The sequence below is a fragment of the Copadichromis virginalis genome, linkage group LG20 (assembly GCF_057382275.1).
Source record: "Copadichromis virginalis isolate Kocher_CV1m ecotype Utaka linkage group LG20, C_Virginalis_male_GT1.1, whole genome shotgun sequence".
Taxonomy (NCBI): Eukaryota; Metazoa; Chordata; class Actinopteri; order Cichliformes; family Cichlidae; genus Copadichromis; species Copadichromis virginalis.
In genome coordinates, this window is record NC_140637.1 from 30,011,961 (window position 1) to 30,027,528 (window position 15,568).

Genomic DNA, 15,568 nt, shown 5'->3' on the forward strand with positions numbered 1-15,568 from the left:
CACTTTGTGATTATGGAGAAGAATAACTTAGTTTTAACAGAAACAGACCTCCAGCAGAACTATGCTCAGGGAGGGGCAGCAATCAGCTGGCTGTGGAGGGGTGAGGGAAAGAAAAGAGGAAAAGAGGAGAGCATAAATAGACAAGAGCATAACAAAGTATGTGAGAGAGTACACAAAAGTTAATAACATGAGGTAGCGTCATGTAAAAGCATCATGAGCGAAAGAGGGGTGTGGAAATTAGAGATGTGCTGGAAGGTGAAGTGTTTTAAGCAAACACAGTAAAGCTATGATCTGAAACAGACAGAGCGCTATTGTCTACGCGGCTGTGATATACAGCTAAGAACTTTCAAAGTGTTGTAAACACAGTCTGCTAGACAAACTATGCAATGATTACGTCAAGAGACTTTTTGTGCTTCTTCTTTTTGAGGAGATAACAAGTCAACATTTACACAACAAATACTTTTTAATTAATTTATTGCTTTATTTATGTGGATCAATGTAAGGCAAACACAAGGTTTTGAAAGTTATTCTTTGTTTTTTTTCTGTCTTGCTTTTTGCAGGTACACAGTTATGTCAGGAACACCTGAGAAAATCTTGGAACACCTACTGGAAACAATAAAGTTGGAGTGTAATGGAAATGATGCTATAGGTGACACTGTTAAGATTACAGATACCTGTTTTCTGTTGTTGAAAAATGTTCAGACCAAGTCAGTTACTTTGTAATCACTGTATTATGGTGATGATTGTGTCCCTGCAGCTTCTTGTGTGAGTGACTTCCTGCTCACCCACAAAGTCTTCATGCCCTCCAGCCAGCTCTGTCCTGCACTACAGCACCAATATCCTACAGTGTCATTTATACTGACAACAGTGAAGCTAGTGTTGTTTATGAGAATTACTGTAGTCAAACAAAGCTGTATTATAGTGTATTTTTGTAATATAATGGAATTCTCAGTGCATTTTATTACCAGAATAAATTGTTATAGTTAATGTTGTTTTTATTTTGTAATTAAGGTCTTATGTGTTATACCCTTAACCAACATTGCACTTACCAGGCACAGCTTGCTGAGGGCTCAGAGCAGGAGAAGACTGCCTATGTTCTCAACATTAAGCAGAAAGTAGTAAAGTTGGTTGGCCAGTGGGTGGCACTGTTTGGCCTTCACCTGAAAGAAGACCCTATTGCCTTGGACTTTCTGGAGGTGAGATCTCAGCCTCAAAGTCATAAATTAAAATTTTAAACATATCACTGTGTGATTTTTGTGTCAGTATGTTTTTTTTCATCAATCATTTTATTTTAATGTTGGGGTTGAAACAGAGATTAAAGAAAGATATGGCACCGAATTCACAACTGTTCAACGTGCTGAAGGACTTCAGAGAAAGGAGGAGGACAAAAGTGTACGCACTATCAGATCATGTTTCATATTTCTTAACAATTCACAAGTCATAGATATTCTTCGCATACTATTTAACACTTTAATTCTTCTATACTTTTTCAGGTTGGAGAATGGCTATCAGTCACTGAGCAGGGTAAGTTATTGAGTGTGTGGAAACAAAGTACAGGTTTCTGGCACAACTTCGCCTACTTCAAAGGTGCATGGAGAAGAGCAGATGTCTTAAGAGGCTGAAGCTCCAGCAACTCTTGTAGTATGAGGAACAACCCATTAAGTAAAGAAAATTGGCCCTTTTTCAGAGATATCATGTCCAAGAAAATTCTCTTACAGTAGCAACTCCTTAAGGTATTCCTTAACTGGATCATATTTGAGCACTTTTTAAATAGTATGTTTTCTATGGTTTTAAACCAGTTTTTTATCCTTTACCATATTTTGTCACAGTCCTGGGTCAGTGACCCAGTGTTTTGGATTTTGTATTGTTATTTTTTATTAGTCTTTGGTTTCATCTTGGTTCATATATATCAGGGTTTGATTTCTGTTTTGCATTTCAAGTTCTTTAGGTTTTGGTTCCTGTGCTCCTCATGTCCCTGTACTCAGTGCACCCTCTGTTTACCTGCCGCGGTCCCGCCTTTCCTGTCTAGTCAGTATCGTGTGTCTGAGTCTGTGTCTGGAGGGTCTGTCTGTGTGTTTCCTGTTTTACTTTGAGGGTCCGTGTCTCAGGTTAGTGTATTCTGTCTTGCTTCCCTTGAGCAATTAGATTCAGGTGTGTCGCCCTCCTGTGCACCACTTCCTTGTTACCAAGTGTGTGTATTTAGTGTCCGTGTCTTCTACTGCTCGTCGTCGCATGGTACCCTCACTCTAGCTGTGTGTTCTGTCTCCCTTACCGGTTTAGCTTATGTTTGTATCTCTCGGTTTAGTTCAGTTTGTGTCCAGCAATAAAGCTGTTAAAGCTCACATCTGCCCTTTTCGAGTCTACATTTGGGTCCTCTATCCCTGCCTGGACACAGCCATGACATATTTAATTTATTTTGAGGGGGGGCTCATAAGGTATAAGGCCCAGTTGGCCTTATATCTATTGGTGAATATGTATGCTGAATAATTTTCTACTAAAAATAAAATTTCCTCCCCAAAAATACACATTTGAGTGGATTGATGGATATGTATACCAGACATATATCACAGCTTGTCTTTTCTACTTAAACTCTCTACTTAAAATGTGTTCTATTTAAAGTTGTATCTGCAGTATATTTTTGATAACCCTGACAGAGGCTAAAGGCCAAAATGAAAGTTTTTCTTTATACTACAAGTCCTACTGGAGCTTAAACCCTTTGGGATGTTTGCCAAAAAGTGTGACAGAGTGTAAGAAATGTCTTTCTACTGCCATTAGAGAGTTTAATGTCGCTGAAGTGTCACTGAGTCGCCTTTTATATTATTGGCAGAACCACCAGTTTGATTGGTTTTCAAACTTTGAGGAGTCAGTTGGGAGGGTTCAACCAATCAGAGCACATGATAAAGGTGAGTAAAGCTCAAACACTACAGCTGACAATAATCAAGAAAACCAAATCCCCATAATAAGGATAGAAGTCTAGTGGGGGATATTTAAATAAATGAAAAAAGGAAACGACCTGAAATTGATGGCAAATCATACAAACATCATACATAAACTTTTACATCTATCTTTACCAACAACTTCAAAATCAAACCTGGCTAAATTTGTGTCTGAAATATAGCTAAACAGTATAAACAGTTTTGCTAGATGTTCATGTTTAATGTTCACTAAAAATACTGAATATAAAGTTCAACTTGGTCACTATATGCATTAAATAGCAGTATGGAATAGAAAGCGTGGCAAGATCCGCATCTTCAGCACCAATGTGAAAGCAGTCCTCCTGTATGGGTCCGAGATACAGATACAGATTTTCATCAGCAAGTGCTTGCGACACATCCTTAACATCAGATGGCCTGAGAAGATCTCGAACACAGACCTGTGGAAGAGAACCAGCCAGAACCTGGTCGGTCAAGGCATCAAGTAGAGAAAATGGGGCTGGATAGGTCACACACTCCGAAAACCGTCCGACAACTTCACAAGGCAAGCACTGGACTGGCCGCCTGAATGACGTGAACCCAGCTGAAGAGAACGCCCCAGAACAGTCCGTTGGCGTGGTGTTGTTGCAGCCCTATGCTCCACCAGGAGTCTACAGGAAAATTGATTGATTGATGGAATAGTAAAACTAGTCAAAAATGTTTTAAATGCTAAGCTGAAGTCCATATCCAGGTTAGAGTTAGTTTAAATGAACACGTGAATGGCCATGATGACAGATGTTGGGAAAAGGGTTTAGAATCAGTGCTTGTGACGTGTGTGTCACGCAATATGTCAATAAAGGACAACAATCTCAGTATCCAGTAACTTAACAGGCACCATTAGTCTTTAAATTAATCACCAAATTAGCATGATGTGACATTTTATTTTCTGTCCTCTTCTGATTTAGTGTTGTATGAGATCTACAGGCCAGACAACAAACCTCTCACTCCGATGCTGCCGGTGAATACATCTGTACAGGAGATAATGTCAGCATTAGGAAAAGCTGGAGAAGATCATGTCCTCATCAAAATGAACTCCACAGGAGGTGGGAGGCATTAGTCATATGTTTTTGTTTTGTTTTCTAGAACCAACACTTATTTTTCATTAAAATAATCAGTTTTTTGTAGATTGCTAGACTAATGTACTAACAGATGAGTAATTCTGTTTGTCATCAAACCTATGTCGTGTTCACAGAATTTCAAATGCTCTCCTTTTTTTTTAATTACGGTGAAAATTACTCTGTTTCCTATGACTGCGCACAGAAAGAGCTCAGCTAAAGCTGGATGCTACTGCAGTCTACACCGCCCTGGGACTCAACGAGAGACTGTTCATCTGCACAATCAGCGAAGTGGAACAACTGGTGAGGATTTGTTTTCTTCCATAACTTCTTTACCATTTTTTGGTCTATTTAGTTTATTAAAACACACTTATTAAAATACATGAACTCGTTGTCTGTCTGTCCACCAACTCCTCCTACACAATCAGGGGTTGAGCAACCAGACTTGGAAGACAGGTACATCCTATGTCCTTTATCTACATCAGATATTGCTGCCGGTTGTTATCTATGGCAGACATTATGATGTTGCCTAGCAACCAACTATCAACAGGCTAAAAGGATCTGTTTTCTGCATTTACGCATGTACAGCACCTATGAAAACATCCTATCATTTAATTTTGTAACAGTAACATCTCATTTATAGCCACAAAAGCTGAATCATACACAATATTATTATGTTTCATAGCAACTACCTAGCAGCCAAACCTAAAACAACCTATATTTTGCATTTATGTACCTGCAACACCTAATAAAAGCCTCATGTCATTTTCATCTCACAGCCAAGTTTCACCATAAAGTACTGTAGCATGGTCATGAACTAGTAACGATTAATATCATCCTATTCTATTTCATAGAAAATGAGGAGGGGATTTAACTCACGGGATATATTCTAAATATGTTTGTTGTTTATTATGGTTTTTCATATTATGGTTTTGTTGAAAGCAGCATCCCCAACTATAAGGCAAGTCATTAAATGTTCACCTGAACAACATTGTTCCTGATGATTTTCATTCTCTCTGCCACTGCGCCGTCTCTCTCTCTGTCAGACACCTCTAAAGGAGCAGCAGGGTCCAGAGCAAGGAAGCGCTGACGTCCTTGAACAGATGTCTTCTAAAGACATTGCCAGTGAGCTCACCAATTATGACTGGGAGTTGTTCACTGCCATGCACGAGGTAACTTGGCGGCTATGATTGATGTTTCGTTTGATTTTACCAATCAACTGCTTCAAAACTGCTTCAGAACACTAGAGTATTAACTAGTAATTAACTTTAATTGTATTGAATTTGATTTATATAGCATATTTTACAAAAATTGCTATTTCTGTGTACTTTATATTGTAAGATAAAAGCCCTACAACATTAGAGAGTGATACACAATGATCTGGTAATCCCCTTTGAGCAAACACAGCCTGACGGGAGTGAGAAAGAAGAAAGAACCATGCAGGAAGGAGAAGACTGTTTTGGTGGCGAGGGAACCTATAACAGCATTTCCTTTTTGGTTTTAAAGCCTTTTTGTTTCTCAACAGTGTATTTGCCTGTTGTACATTCTTTATGCATGTTCTGAAGTGTTCTGCATTTGTTTTTGTTTTTCTCTGAATTGTTGTTTTTGTTGCATTTTCTAAATGTTGTGGATTTCCCTTTGTAGTTGTGTTTTGTATCTCATGGCCACTACGCCCATAGCTGTTTATTTGCTCACTGACATACATAACCAAAGCTCAAAGTAGCATTCGTGCAACAAAGAACTTTGCATGACTCTCAAACTTTACCGCCTTTTATCTACCAGTATCATCTCTGCCATCAGATTATTTGGGTCATTTCCTGCATGCCTCACATTTCTAAAGAAACAAAAGATACCTGCAAAAGACTTCCTGTCTGCTTGTTTCACGGTGTGTTTAAATTATGCCAGTGGTTGTGACTCATTGTCTGTGTCTCTCCAGGTGGAGCTGGTCTACTACATTTTTGGGCGCCACAAATTCCCTGGAGCCATCACGGCTAACCTAGAGCGGTTTGTGCGTCGCTTTAATGAGGTGCAGCACTGGGTACTGACTGAGCTGTGCCTATGTGAAGACCTCGTGAAACGTGCTATGCTGCTCAAGAAGTTTATCAAGATCGCTTCAGTGTAAGAATTAATTGCATAAACCATACATTTAGCCAAAGCAGGTTGGCCACTGAACAAATAAGCATCTCAACAGTGAAACCTACTGACCTCACGCATGTCTTGCCTTTTTCCCGGCCCTAAAAGGCCGATGGGGTGTTGTCATCACCTTACCGGGTGGGCGGTGTGGACAGTCAAGTTTATGGTTGCGATAACTCAAGAATGACGCAATGTAGGATTTTGAGATTCATGCCATAGGTGCATCTACTATAAATCAAATCTCAGTTTAAATCTCAGTGACGTCAGCTTCAAGGTCAATGTCACATTTTAATGTAATGACACAACAAGGAAGTCATCTACGACTTTCAGAGTCATACCATAGGTGCATCTACTTTACCAGTAAGCAACTCATAGTTTAGACTTGTTGATTGAAACCTCAGATGGTTTGGTGCAAACGTTTGGCCACGGGCGACCGTGGCTCAGGGGGTTGGGAATCGCATCTGTAACCGGAAGGTCGCCGGTTCGATCCCCGGGCTCTCTGTCCTGGTCGTTGTGTCCCTGGGCAAGGCACTTTACCCTACTTGCCTACTGGTGTTGGCCAGAGGGGCCGATGGCGCGATATGGCAGCCTCGCTTCTGTCAGTCTGCCCCAGGGCAGCTGTGGCTACAACTGTAGCTTGCCTCCACCAGTGTATGAATGTGAGAGTGGCATTGTAAAGCGCTTTGGGTGCCTTGAAAAGCGCTATATAAATCCAATCCATTATAATTATGGTTCACAGAGAAATGTGTGAAATATGTGCACATTGCTTTGTGCAGTGGAGCACAGTCGTGCAGGAACAGAAACAGGTTTTCACCAAACTGTTACCACAACATTCGAACCATTAAATTGTTACTAAGACATTTTCAATGTCTTAGTAAGCAGAAGCATTAAGGTTTTCATTCTTTGAAACTAAAAGATCCAGGCCAACTCATTTTTTATCCACTGAGGTGCGGCCCAATACTTTTTTTGTATATAGTATACATTTAGAAAAATTAGCATGGTCTTATACCAAAAAAAGAAATTGATACAGTAAACATTAATATCCTGCTTAATATCATATATTGTAATCATACAGGTATTTTCACTGTGAGTATCCGGGCAGGACCTTTGTACTTACTTTTGTCCCCCCATCTTAAACTTTATCCATCCACTTCAAGGACTGCACTTTATTTACAGTCATGTGTCCTCTCCATCACAGATTAAAGGAGCAGAAGAATCTAAATTCATTCTTTGCTGTGATGTTTGGCTTAAGCAACAGTGCAATTCAGAGGCTTTACAAGACCTGGGAGGTGAGAGCCCCCTTGAGGCAGCAGGCATGATAATAATAAATGTTCTGCCACACTTATTAAACAAATACTTTAAAATTGACTTTGCAATCTTTTGCTGGTCTGTTACAGAGAATACCCAGCAAGACAAAAAGGATTTACTGTTCTCTTGAGAGACTCATGGTAAATTATACTATGTACTCAGCTTTGAATAAGTTTTATAAATGTCCTAAACAATAGATTTTCTTTAAGGTTTCTAATGGTCTGATTGTGCTATGCTCGCTTATTCTTTTAGGACCCTTCACGCAACCACAGGGCATACAGACTGGCTATAGCTAAACTCAGTCCTCCTTACATTCCCTTCATGCCTCTGCTGCTGAAAGGTAACAGACACCAGTAAATCGCAAATCCACTGGCAAGTCCTTATTATTAAGATACTAATTACTTCTGTCCCTTCCTATATCTAGATATGACGTTTATCCATGAGGGAAACGCAAACTACGTAGACAAACTGGTCAATTTTGAGAAAATGGTATGGAAAAGTTATTTTCAAATGTTGTTATGTAATTGTTTCCTTACAAATCATATCCTCAGTATAGACTGACTTGAAGAGTTTCCTTTCTCACCTTGTCGTAGCGAATGCTTGCCAAAACAGTGAAAATCGTTCGAGGATGCAGAAGCCAACCTTATGGTAAGTGATAGTTTGGCAGCAAAATGATCGGGCCCACTGACTTCATACCTTTGAGACTGTATGCATTCAGGAAAAGTTGGAAGTAATTCACATGCATGTTGGAGTAAACACATACAATGCAGTTTTGTGCATAAATCGGGTAAGATAATGTTTTATTTTCCCTCTGCAGTGCCTTCATCTCCACAGAGAGGCCTGGCAGATCGTATGTTTCTGGAAGGCGCTGCTACTCGCTTGTCTACATGTAAGCCACATCTCTAATGCCATTCGACAGTTTTTAATATTTTCTTCATAAGATCTATAGAAGGTTCAGTTTAACCTTGTTTCTACAAAAGTACAAAAACTTAAACATATGCAGATTCAGGCATGATTTTAATCTTTTCTAGATTCAGATCACGCCTTTCCTCTGCGGACTTCCACAAACATCCGGCACTATATCCAAAACCTGAAGGTGATTGACAACCAGCGCAAGCTTACGCAGCTATCGAGAACAATCGATTGCTAGGAAATATGACTGAAAATGTGCAAGGACTGTGAAACTGAAGCAAAATCACAGCCGAAAAATTAACTCTGTATAACGGAATAAAACCTCCAAACTCATCTCAATTAGAGGTGGGAACTGGACCTTTGGAGATGTAGCATCCCATGGAAATTCATTGTTACTTAAGGAGTTTGGACATTACTGGAGAAGCTTTCTGCACAGCAAAACATTGACAGTCAAAATGGGCTCTGTGCACAGAAATGAGCTCCAGTGGCCCTGACTCTGTGTTGACAGGACTTGTGGTTATTCAGAAAGCCTTATGTCACACTGGTGTCTAAACATTTCAAGTGATCCCTTCAAAAGGAAATGTTACAACATGATGTACAGTGAAGTATTCTTGTCTTTGGTGTCAAAATTCATTTTGTGAAGTTTTTTTATACTGCTGTCTGTGGAAGAATCACATTGTTTTTTCCACAAAACTGCCATAAGAACACAGACCTGTGCCACAATTAACCACTTTAGGTCAGTGCACAAGTGTTTTCACATTAAATATATTGTATCAGATCATGTTTGGCACTAACTGACATGCATAATTTCGTATATTATTTTCTAAATAAATTATTTTCCCACTAATGTGTATTTAATGACAGTACAAACATGTTTAAAAAGGAATCATTTTATTTAAAGTACAAACCGTAACAGGTAAAAATTGACCTTCAAAGAGCCCCCATTCCACCTGACATTAAAGGGTCTCCCCAATATGGGGTGAGGATATTCACAATTCTCCATCTTATTAATATTTACAACACCTTTTTGAAAGTCCTGGCTAAGACATGTAAATAACAAAATGAAGAAACCAGTGCTTTCTCCTGATGTAACTGAGGAGGAAGAAGTAAAATTATCCCATCATTATAAATAATGATTTTCTGTGTTTCGTTTAAAAAAAAAAAAAAACAATGTCTACTGACTACATTTTAGGATAAAAATAATTTTCCAAATGCAAATTTTGTGGACTATCTGGAAAATTGTATCTATCAACTACAAGGGGATTTATGAAGAGAATTTAATGAAGCAAACAAATGCATTGCAGACGGTCAGTATGATGCTGTTTGGACAGGTGCAACACCAGAGCACATAAATCACCAAACTAATTCAACATACCAGAAATGTGCTTGTATTTTTATGAAAATCTATGCTACAAAAAGTGAGATCAGAAAGGTCCTGCAGTGGTGAGTACATATGAAGTGGGAAAAATCCTTGAAAAACAAAAACTTTCACACCTGAAATAATGCTTAGTGAGAAAAAGCAAGTGAACCACCAACAAAGGATTTGGCTACATGTTCATCACCTTCACACGTAAAGGTCTGATTTATCACAAATCAATCACAAACAAAACATAAATCAAAAGAAAGCACTGTAATATTAAAACAAGTGAATATAAATATTGCACTTCCAAACAACATGTAGTTCCCAGTGCCTAGCTGTCATCCCTTTGTTAGAGGTATTTATGCTATCAATTTTAAAAGTAACGCAGAACTGGTTAAGCTCAATTATCTCAAGCTACTGATGTGATTGGCATAAAAAGGACTAGGCAGTGGGAAAGGTAATAAGGCAAAAACAAACATTCATAAATATACCATCCACACAAATGCATGTATTCATGAAATCTCGCATGTATACATGTAAACACACACAACTGGAACGGTAACTGACAAGCACTAAGTATTTACATTAAGGACACATTAAACTTATGCATATGTCAAAAGAAACCAACACGAGGCATTTTAATGTTGCGTCCCTGCAGCCTCTGGGTGTGGGATGGCTTCAGCTACTTCTCATTTTAAGCATGGGCAGCATTTACACAAAAAAAGAGAAAAAAAAAAGAATAGAAAAATACAGTATCTCACAGCAACACACATTTTATGCTGAAAAAGAATCATTCTGCCTTCAGCCTACTGTCGAGGCTACAGGATTGCTGATTGTCATGTCTTCAGTTTAAAAAATATATATATCATTATATGCTTATTTCCTCCACCGTAAGCACAATTTGCTTCATTTAGGCTTCCATCTTGAATGAACCCAATCCAAACAAAGCAGGAGTAATGACATTAAAACTAAATCTTGAGAACACTGCGTTTTGACAGAAGCACCACACTGCTTCAGGCCTTACATGAGGTTTCACAGGTCTGTGGTGGTTCCAGTCCCATCCCAGTCGACTACACAACAATGACATTGCCAGCACTGGTAACTCTCGACTCAAACATACAGGATTTAAACAAAGTGATCAGTAGGAGTCAAATTCAGAACTCAAAGGAAGGTCAGTCAGTCTTTGGTGTCTTTGGAATAATATCAGTAGATTTCCTTTGAGTGCAAAAACAACTTAACCCGGCACTGTCCACCAACCTGAGGCAGAGAGAGATCAGTTCCATGGTCGGGTGAGAAATGTCCATCTATGCATTTTTTTAAATTTCCGGAGTGGTGGAGTGGTGGAGCATATCCCAGCATGCACTGGGCAAGAATCAGCACCTCTGAATAGTTGGGATTTAAAATTACTTAAATTTTAGCAAAGGAATTGAATTACAATTAGCTATGAAATCTGAGCTTTAAAACAGGTTTTGTTGTTAAATATTTGTCGATGTAATGTAGCCTTTACTAAAGGCAGATAAACAGTTTTCTTATTTTTTGTCAATTAAATGTGTTTAGGAGATATCAGAATACTTTCAGGCCTCAGCAGGCAGCATAATTCACAGCTCCTAGATGCCACAAGCAACATGTGGCCATATCCTGTTAGAGGCAGCAATCATATCAGATCATTAGCACCAATATAAGGCAGTTACAGGGAAATAACAAAATGATCCATACCAAGAATCCATAAAATTAAACCCATCTTCCTGCATCTGCAGGTTGACGGTAGCCTGCATTTCTTCTGCAGTCGTTTTTTGTTGTACAGTCCAATGTTAGCCTTATGCATTGACACAAGTTCCATTTGATAACAGTCCAACCCTGCCAGCAAAAAAGACATAAATTAAAAATAGAAAAAGAAAACATTCATTTGGCTTTGAGATCTTTGGAGTTTTGTCTTCCTCTAGTGCAGCACAGTGGAGTTCCAGTAGTCTTTCTTTCTTGTAACTCTTCAACTGCTTCTGTCTTTCTTTCTTTTTTTTAAATCCACTCTACATATTCCACCACAATTCTCCGTTGCAATCATATGGCCAGGTACTGTGGTTTTGGTAGCTTTGGTGGTCTTTTAGGCCTCAGAGGCAGCCTGCGGTTTGAGTTCCGCTTTCTCCATGGCAGTGCCGTAAGGGTCAGATCGTTTGAAGAAGCCCAACTGCAAGAAGAAAAAAAACATTTCAGAAATGCAGGAAACATAAATGAGAACAGAAAACCAGCCCATTAATTGATCTTTCAGATCAAAAGCATGCTATGATTCTTTTTATATCACAGCAGTACTCACTCTGTATAAGATGTATATGAGAAGAGCCAGAAGCAGTAAACCAGCCAGAATAGCCAAGATGATGATCCACAGTGGAACTGAGTTCTCAATATCCGGCTTGTTCCAAACCACTGGAGTCACCACCTGAGGATGACAAGACAAGATGTCTTCTTCCAAACTACAACAATACAAAAATATGTACTAAAAATATAGATTTGTGTGAAATGAACAAGTTCTAATAAATTGAATAACTTAATAAACACATTAAATACCTTTTTGTTTCCACTGGGAAAAAGTTTAGGCTGGATTGCATATGGCATCTTCTTCACACGGTATTCTGCCAGGCACTCCAGCACATATTGCTTATAAGCTCTCTGAAGAAGAAAAAAGAAATTACATTCAAAATGCATATAATATACTAGTTATACACTAGGTGGCGACATTGACCATGTGCATCTCCCTGCGAAACACCCTTTAGCATTCCTACCCTATGAGAAGCTGTGGTAACCAAATATTAAATTTTCAGTACATACCACATAGATGGGAAATAATCTGTGTATTTTAGACATGACAAACACTGGTAGAAGCTGCAGTATGAACACCAGTGTGGAGCAAACTGCATCCTCAGAAAGCAACCGTTGTCTCATTTGTTTAGGCAAATATGCGTAACTGGTAATACTGTTAACTGATTCAGAGCTGCTGCTGAGTACAAATTGATCACAACCAAACATGTCTTACTGACAACTCCAACTATTTGCCTTTCCTAGCAGCACATTTGAGGTCGAGTCTCAGTGTTGTTTTAATAACGCTTTAATAAAAATGGCTTCTTACTTCCTCCCAGAGCCTGACATGAGAAAATATACAGCCACTGGTAGGGGAAGATCAATTTATTACTGTATTTTGTCTTATGTTTGGAAGATATGTAAAATGTACAGTATGTGTGTGGGGAGTTTGTATGGCAAGGTTCTTCCCCCACAAACCTCAGTGAAGGTCTCAGCCCAGACACGGGATCGCATTTTAAGGATAGCTGTAGTCCCCTTCTGCAGAAGACCCACATTGCATTCAACTTTCCAGCAGTCCACAGTAGAGCAGTTCTGTGCAAACAGAGAGAATGCCATCATTATGATGTGGTTTGCGATGTTAAATACATTTCAAGCCATTTTGTGCGAGAATACCATCTAAAAAAAAAATTTATTCCCACTAAACTTAAATAATATGACAAAGCCTAAATTCAAGTGGAAGTTATTAAAGCAAATCTAAAAACTAGCAGAACAGATAAATAAAAGCCGGTGGAACAAATATACAAATATAACAAAGAACCCAATGTTATGATCCCTATTGCACGCCTGCTTCGAATTAGATTGAAGGAATGTCATGAGACTGTAAAAATGCAGCATGCACCACTCGCCACATTATTGCCCAACCACTAAAACCAGCCCATTTTTCTCAAGACTGTAGAGTACACAATCTTAATTAGATCCCCATAGTGCAGCTTGATACATTTAACATTTTAAAACATGTGCACACTCTGTTTTAAAGGTGCTGTAGCCAGACCACCCCTAGACTGAGAGGTTTCGGCGGGTTTCCTGCGGGAACCCATTAGTTTACTTATTACACAGAGAAAGGCAAAAGTAGGAGAAGAGGGTACCCGCCTAGTTCCTTTAGGCTCAGTCTTAGACAGTCTTAATAATTATTCAGACAGACAGAGAGCATATCAGTCTGTTTCCGTTCGGTAGTCATGCTTGATGCCCAAGGGCAGCAGGGCCTCAAAGGTTTGTGAAAATGACATGCACATGGTCGAATGCCAAAGATGCCTCAGACCCAGTTCCCACATATATCCTCACTGGCAGGATTATGTGGTCAAGAGCTGGATCATGGAGGCATGGATCCTTAATAAAATGACAGTTGAGCTTGAAAACACAGCTACTGTACGGAAGCGGTCTGTAAAGTTTTACAATTACGCTTCAATGGTGCTAATAATAAATTAGGTGGTTTTGAATCAGAGTGTTGATCAGGTAAAACTACTGTTAACTGCAGCCATATTTCAAGTAAGATAATGAGAGCATTTGGTAAGGTAAAACATAACAGAACTATCAAATACGTGGAAGCCCTTTTTCATATATGACATGCTTGATGTTAGATTTATAATTAGTTCATCTTGAAGCTGACAGTTACCGTTGCTGGTTCATAAATATGGCAGTCATTCAACATTAATAAGGACAGAATTAAGACTAATACGTGTCTACAGTCAGTATGTTAATAGATTGTTAATAAAGAGGACTTTGGTTCAGCCCCTGATAAAGATAAACATCTGCCAGGTATCCCAACTTGGTAAACCCATGAGGTTTTAAAGGCCTTAAACATACGTGTAAAGCGCTCGGCCATTATTAGCCTACAAATTTTTTCCATCCTTCCATTTTCTTAGCAGCTTGTCCAATTCAGGGTAGCAAGGTGGCTGGAGCCTATCCCAGCTGTCATAAGACGAGAGCCGGGGTACACCCTGGACAGGCTTGCAGTCCTTTGAAAGGCTAACACAGAGAAACAGGCATTCACATCTACGGACAATTTAGAGTCACCAATTAACCTAACATGCAGGTCTTTGGACTGTGGGAGGAAGCTGGAGTGCCCAGAGAGAGCCCACACAAGCACAAAGAGGACATGCACAGAAACACCCCAGTCGTCTGGTATCTTTGAACCAAGAAGTCCTGCTTTTAGCAAGCAGAAAAGTCTGTAAAGTGGTTTCAAATGTATTACATGTGCTAGAACAATAAGATATACCACTATTATCTTCAAAGAGCTCCCCATTCAGTGCCACTGAATGTTGCATGTCCCACAACACAATGAAAGTGAGGCCATTTTAAATCAAAGTAATTTGGAAGTCTTTTGAGTTTTGATGCAGTTAATCCCAGTCCTTCAAAAACGAAACAGGTCATCTACAATTCTCACCATCTCACCTTCTCTGACCACAAAACAGTAATGCATTCTGATCAAGACTCGTGCTGAATGGAGATGTCTATTCTCTCAGGCATAAGGAAAAAGTGCAGACACAAGAGAAACAGGAGAAAGGGCTGCTTCATACTAGAGTGTCATTGGACATGCTTGATAAACGACCACAGTTAGGAGAGACGGGCACAGAGACAAAGACTTCTTTGGTAGAGGCAGGTATCCACAGACAGAGGGAGATAGAGCAGCTACCTACAGCTGGGTGGATCAATAGGACCAGTGTGTGGGGGCTGAGCAGGCTTATAACACCCAGAGCCAAAAATTAGAGACAAGTCTGTGAACTAAGCAGTGCATCACAGTCAAAAAGCCTCCCATGCCTTTTTCCCCACCACTACTAAAGGCTCTTTAATGTTAATCACCACAATGGGACAAGCCTGTAACCTCTGACCCCTCCCTTTTAACGACATCATAACCTAATTTCCCGTCCCCAGAGCTTCATGTAGGAGCAGGGCCAGTGTCACCAAAACAGGGTCGCACAGAAAAGCATCAAATCTATAGTTTCAAATATAAGTTTATGTGTGGTGCAAAAATGAAT

At 39.4% G+C, this 15,568-nt stretch overlaps 2 protein-coding genes across 3 annotated transcripts in view; one reads left to right on the forward strand and one right to left on the reverse strand.

The window, feature by feature from the left end:
• rapgef3 (Rap guanine nucleotide exchange factor (GEF) 3) overlaps window positions 1–9,227 on the forward strand; it is a 30,526-nt gene extending 21,299 nt beyond the window's left edge. For both annotated transcript variants that reach the window (XM_085444211.1, XM_085444209.1), the window contains 17 exons: window positions 561–649; window positions 758–836; window positions 1,046–1,196; window positions 1,313–1,392; window positions 1,494–1,524; window positions 2,828–2,903; window positions 3,878–4,015; window positions 4,233–4,330; window positions 5,074–5,199; window positions 5,964–6,145; window positions 7,359–7,449; window positions 7,558–7,608; window positions 7,721–7,808; window positions 7,893–7,957; window positions 8,062–8,116; window positions 8,286–8,357; window positions 8,500–9,227. In XM_085444211.1, the coding sequence (XP_085300337.1) occupies window positions 561–649; window positions 758–836; window positions 1,046–1,196; window positions 1,313–1,392; window positions 1,494–1,524; window positions 2,828–2,903; window positions 3,878–4,015; window positions 4,233–4,330; window positions 5,074–5,199; window positions 5,964–6,145; window positions 7,359–7,449; window positions 7,558–7,608; window positions 7,721–7,808; window positions 7,893–7,957; window positions 8,062–8,116; window positions 8,286–8,357; window positions 8,500–8,618 (1,591 nt within the window). In that variant the 3' untranslated portion in view covers window positions 8,619–9,227. The remainder of the gene's footprint in view (window positions 1–560; window positions 650–757; window positions 837–1,045; window positions 1,197–1,312; window positions 1,393–1,493; window positions 1,525–2,827; window positions 2,904–3,877; window positions 4,016–4,232; window positions 4,331–5,073; window positions 5,200–5,963; window positions 6,146–7,358; window positions 7,450–7,557; window positions 7,609–7,720; window positions 7,809–7,892; window positions 7,958–8,061; window positions 8,117–8,285; window positions 8,358–8,499) is intronic.
• Window positions 9,228–9,254: 27 nt separating this feature from the next.
• Window positions 9,255–15,568, reverse strand: part of itga5 (integrin, alpha 5 (fibronectin receptor, alpha polypeptide)) — a 35,763-nt gene continuing 29,449 nt past the window's right edge. The window contains exons 27-30 of the mRNA XM_085444208.1: window positions 13,011–13,124; window positions 12,303–12,404; window positions 12,052–12,174; window positions 9,255–11,925 (exon numbers count right to left, since the gene is read on the reverse strand). Coding sequence (XP_085300334.1) covers window positions 11,842–11,925; window positions 12,052–12,174; window positions 12,303–12,404; window positions 13,011–13,124 — 423 coding nt within the window. The 3' untranslated portion in view covers window positions 9,255–11,841. The remainder of the gene's footprint in view (window positions 11,926–12,051; window positions 12,175–12,302; window positions 12,405–13,010; window positions 13,125–15,568) is intronic.